Below are 5614 nucleotides of genomic sequence, written 5' to 3'. Positions count from 1 at the left end.
AGGCGAACACAATACGATTCCAGGAATCCCTCACTTCCTGGAACAGATTAAAAGGGACACACAAAAGATTACTTAGGGGGTTTGGTCTTTTTTTTTTTTTCCGCCGAGCCTCATTACTCCGGAGCCAGTGCAAAGACAGGTCGCTGCTCTCCGGCTCTGCCCGCAGTACTCGGGGAGATCTTATTTATTCGTACCTATTTATTACTATTTTGGAGTGCTCTGAATATTTTTTTTCTTAAAGACTGCTCTGAAGGAAGATTAGTTCCTCTTTAAATATATTTAATTTCCATTTTCTCGGGTTATTTTTTTAAACTTTTTTTCTGCTGTTTTCTGAAAGGCAGAACAAGAATACATTATTTTTCTAAAGCACTGGGAGTGCACACATTTTTCCGGCCAACGCTGCTAAAGGTTTTCTCAGGCAGCTTCGCCTTCTGCTTGGCTTTGCCTGGGTCTGAAACAACCTACTGCGGAAGGGATTTGCTGAGACTCTCCAGCCTCTCTCACCTGAGCCCCGGCTAGAGGCTGAGCCAGCTTGCTGCTTCTGGGAAGCAAGAAGGCAAGGAGAGAAGAGGAGAAAGCACTTGCACCGTCTTGAGGACTTAATGCTTTTCCCTTGGTCCAGGAGTGACATGATCCTCTGTGTTCAGGGGTAAGACTCTTTGCAGCCTTCTGTGACAAGCTCTTGTTTGATAATTGTAATTAGTAAGGTTCTCGGGGATGGGTTTTCAGCTTGTGTGAATTGCTGTGTGTGACTGTAATGGAATGGGAATGACTTAGGCTGAGTGCTGAGTTCTCTATGTGTGTGTGTGTCCTATGTGTCTGCATTTTAGGTCCCATGGCCAAAATCATGGGAACATTCCTGATTTCTGTGAGTTTTAATGCTGAAAAACTACCTGGTATTCAAAGTCTTTGGAAGAGTAAAAATGAATAAGTACTTGGAGTGTGTTGTTCAGCAGTGTGTGTGCAGCACCAGCGGGGACACAAACCTGAGACCATAGGTATTATTTAATGTCCTTCTGGAAGCAAACTGCTTACAGGGTAGGACTTCCCTGGAGTGTAGGTGGTTTTGTCTATTTCTAAGGAAATATTTATGCTAAATACATGTTTTCATTTTTCTGTTGTTTTAGGTGTAAGTTTAACCATATGTACATACACACAGGCTTACCCATACACAGCTTCTGTAGAATGAAAGATAGTTACACATCTGTGTTCAGTAGAACAGGCAACAGCCAAGTGCCTTCTCTGGTACTGATGTGTTGGACTTCAGTGTCCCTAAAATCAGCTCAGTCATCAACATGCAGAAATACCTGGTCTGCAGGAATCACCAGGCATTTTTACACATGCTGTGTGTTTGGAAAGTGTCAGCATTTGTTTCAGCCTGAGCCATCATGTCAGGATTTCCCATCCCTCCTGCGATCAGCGGATTTTCCTCAGAGGAAAATCCTCCTTGTCTGCTTTCACGAAGCATGGGGATTTTTCTGCCATTTCTCCCCCAAATGTGTTCCACAGACAAGCAGAGCTTGTGTTTGCCAATAATTTCCTACTACTCAAGTGGGTTTGTTTTCACTCTTGTTTTTGGTCTACTGCTGCGGTTCCTATAGCCATGGCAAAGGGAATTCAGCTTTTAACTTGGGCTGTGGAAAAACCCTTATCTGAAGCTTTTCTCCAGGGTCAACATACCAGAGCTACTGCTTCCCTTGTTCACTAAGAACTTGCTATGGAGCCAGATATGTAGATGGATGTCTTTTAATGTCTATTTTTATGACCATTTATTGCTCAGTTTTCATTATTCTCTAGGATTTTATATATCCTGGACTCCATACTCTCCCTCCTATTCAGACCAAGCTCCCACAAGGGTCTTGGGATGTGGCTGATAGAAGGGAGAGCAGCTCGACACACTTGTACTGTTTGTACTGTGTTACAAAGTTTAGCTTATCAGCACAGTAACTGCAAAGCCAACACTAAATGCCATCAGACATATCTGATTGTCTTGAACTTTCTTGTCTTTTCAAGGCTTTCTGAAACACTAATTGTCAAAGCACAGGGAAGTTCATTTGCTGTTTCTCTTGAGACTCCACGCAGACTACCAGCTAGACATGCCAAATTTTGTATAGGTGTTTTCTTCCTCCTCACAGCCATTGTACTAACACTTTGCTCTGTTCAGTCCTGATGCTCCATGTCTCTCCTTTACTTTCTTTGTTACAAGCATTGACTGTTTGCAAATGCTCACTTTGCCCCACTAAAAGGCTTTTCATGTCCGCATACTTTTTTCAACCTGTCGTTATCCCAGCAAACTCTTCTTACTCCTCTTGCAGATGTTTTTGCATTGAGAGTTGTAGTCTGTCACTACTTGCTGATCCCTCAGCTCTCCCTTTCCTGTGCTTGGAGCTGCTCTGTTTGGTCCCAGCTGCAGCTCTTAAACCTATGTGCAAAGTGGTTTAGGGCACAAGCACCTCCCAGTCTGTAAGAATTTCTAATCCCCCTCCTCTGTTCCAGCATTTGAGCCTACAGCTGCACTAGGACTGTGTGTGTGGGAGAAAGGGGCACAAGGCAGGTGTAGAGAAGGAAAATAGGATAAACGTGTCAGCACGGCCCTTTAGTCCAGCTGTGATGGAAGGATTTCCACAGTGATCTGGGCTCCTTCAGCCTCATACGGTAGCACAAAGTGTAAGGCAGCAGAAGCCCAAGTACAGTGGGAAACTATCTCAAGCACATGGGCTCTGCTTCAGGGAGACCCACAGTGGCTCTGTAAAAGAAACTGACAAATTCATACAGTTGATGTGGCTTTTGGAGGACTGAAGTGTGAGCTGGTAGCGACCTTGAAAGTAACAACTTCACTCTCGATTCAAGGCAGACATTTCTATGCGTAGCTTTGCTATCTCTCCCTTCCTTCCCAGTCTCTCAGCCAATTCCTAATTTCATCTCCAAAGTAGACAGATAAAAAGAAAAAAAGCTCCATGCTAGGAATAAGAAAAGTTTTCTTCACATATATAAAATGCACATCTCAGGATTTAAAAGAGAACTCAGAGGTTTCTCAACGGTGATCTCCAGGTATAAAAGTGTATTCATATGCACAGTTTTGTGAAAGCCCCCGAAAACAGAGCCCCTGTGACCAAGGTTGTCTGGTGAGGGTAAGGCCCAACAATCACTTCTGTCCTGTCTGGCTTCCTACCCATTAACAGAAATTAAGAAACGAAGATCAGATGGCACAAATGCCAAGTAGATGTCTTGCTTGTGATTTGACACATGGAAAAAGGAAGAATGTTCTTTCCTAAATACCAACAGAGTAGTGGGGTTTTGCCATGTATCACAAGGGCAAGAAGCCTCTCTCTGTAGACTTAAATTTACCAGTGGTTTTACAAAAACCTGACTCCAAACCTGTGTTTTATTAGAAATGCAGAGCTGTGAACTCTCACTCACAAATCACTGTGGGGGAGCTTTCATGTTCCCTCTAATCTACTTTCCCCCCACATCCCTTCTTCTTGCTCCCTGTGCCATGCTTGAGATTCAGCAGTTTGAGAAGGTGGAATGCAGCTATGATCAGGTGCAGATCAGTTTACAACACATTTACGCATGTAGTTAAAGTGTCCCTGTTCAACAGAGCACGGGTGAGGAGGAAGATCGGAAAGGAAGTGCTTATGACTTCAGATTCTTCTGCTGCTTCTCTCTTCAGTGATGGGGGGAGGTGGCTGCTGCCTGTGCAATCACTGTCAGCTCCAGGGTGCTGTGACAGTGTCACACTGAGGACTCTGTATTTCTCTGGAAACTCAGCCATCTTTTACATTAAGTGTGTGAAAGAACATCGCAAGCATGTGGGTGATCATGGTGGGGATGTAACACAGGACACACAGCAGTATAGGGCACACAAACAGCCTACATGAAGAGACAGAAACTGATTTTTGCTTAGGAGCTTGCCTGGAAATGAAGACTTCCCTGGCCCCTGGCATCCACCCTCCCCTTGGAGCTCTGACTTCCTTTAGGACTAATCTCGCTGCTGTAGGGTAGGAGCACCCATGGCCCATAAGAGCTCCAGGCTCTAAAACTGTGCTTAGATGCTGAATGGCTACACTAATGCACTCTTTAGGCCACAGAGAGATTTATGTTCCTGGCAGACCAGCCATGGCAGAACCTCCTCCCTCTGTAATCCTACAGGGATTACAGTCACACTGACATCTTCGTTGTGCTGCTGAATGGTGTGGTTGGTGTAGTGCACAGGCTTGGCTAAAACAGGAATTCCCATTATTCTACTACACCATCTACTACACTCTGAGTTCTAACAGATTCGTCTAGGATCAGGTCATCCTTGAGCAGAAAGTGGGTAGAACAAAATCCAAGCTATACCCAATTCTGCTTCTAATTATATTGCAGTAAATGACTAACAAACCCACTGGCAGAAACAGAAATGCTCCAACAATGTAATCATGTAAACAAAACTGTAATGCTGCTATAAACCTGATTGCCTCTGAAACTACATATTAAAAGGCAGCATTTAAAAACAACAGGTTCAAATCAACCTAAATGACAAGACAGACCACCCTTTGCAAGGCCAACTCTCTCTCCATTTCTGAGCGCTCATCTTTAGCTGTGTCATTTCCCCTTCCTTTGCCTTTCCCTGTTTGAAACGCAATCATGTTGAGGATCTGTTTATAAAACATAACGTGTTGCAGTAAGCTGTAGAATGCACTGATCAGACACTGCAATCAATTTCAAGGCAAGGAGAAATAGCAGAGTTTGCCCTTCTTTTCAGACCTCATCCTTTGCTGGCAGAGGAAAAGATCAGGAGACTGTCACTCAGGGGCATTGAGGAATTGTCAGAGCCCATCATGCAGCCTCTCCCAGTTATGGCCTTCCAGGAGGAGTCCACGCCTGCCTTCGCAGCTCCAGTTCCAGACAGCAACTCACCTCAGGCACGGGACCCTGAAGAAGACCTCCTCTGCATAGCAAAAACCTTCTCCTACCTGCGAGAATCTGGTAAGGCTCAATCACAAAATAACAGGGGCAGAAAGCTGCAGGGACCCCACTCTGCAAGCTAAGCCCCAGGAAGAATCTCCTGATCCCACTTCAGATAGGAACCTGGTCCTGTCACCCACATGGCTGACTCTTGTGCATGTAGCAAGTGTATTTGCAATCTCCACAAATTTGTATCATGAACTAATTTATTACTAGTGTAAGCGAAAGCTTTATCTTTTACAGCCCAGTCAGGAGAAAGAATTACAAAATGTTGCCCTTTCTGTGTAGACTGCAGCAGCTGCAAAAGCTGCCAAGCCTCATCCTGAGCCCCAGCACAGCAACAAGCATAGGCAGGAGACCCTTAAAACTTGACTCGGTCTTAATTTATGAAGGTCTTGCCAACTCTGTCCCTGGTTGCTTCCCAGGCCTTGAACTCAGTAGGATTCAAGGCTTCCCTAGAATTACAAAATGTTGCCCTTTCTGTGTAGACTGCAGCAGCTGCAAAAGCTGCCAAGCCTCATCCTGAGCCCCAGCACAGCAACAAGCATAGGCAGGAGACCCTTAAAACTTGACTCGGTCTTAATTTATGAAGGTCTTGCCAACTCTGTCCCTGGTTGCTTCCCAGGCCTTGAACTCAGTAGGATTCAAGGCTTCCCTAACATGA

At 44.8% G+C, this 5614-nt stretch overlaps 1 protein-coding gene across 1 annotated transcript in view; it reads left to right on the top strand.

Moving 5' to 3' along the window:
- The first annotated feature begins 602 nt into the window (after nt 1-602).
- Nucleotides 603-5614, top strand: part of CISH (cytokine inducible SH2-containing protein) — a 5570-nt gene continuing 558 nt past the window's right edge. The window contains exons 1-2 of the mRNA XM_009070754.1: nt 603-649; nt 4748-4971. Of these exons, the coding sequence (XP_009069002.1) occupies nt 603-649; nt 4748-4971 (271 nt within the window). The remainder of the gene's footprint in view (nt 650-4747; nt 4972-5614) is intronic.

The sequence above is a fragment of the Acanthisitta chloris genome, unplaced genomic scaffold, assembly GCF_000695815.1.
Source record: "Acanthisitta chloris isolate BGI_N310 unplaced genomic scaffold, ASM69581v1 scaffold39482, whole genome shotgun sequence".
Classification (NCBI taxonomy): domain Eukaryota; kingdom Metazoa; phylum Chordata; class Aves; order Passeriformes; family Acanthisittidae; genus Acanthisitta; species Acanthisitta chloris.
Note: the sequence above shows the minus strand (reverse complement) of the source record. Positions and strands in the feature narration are given on the sequence as shown.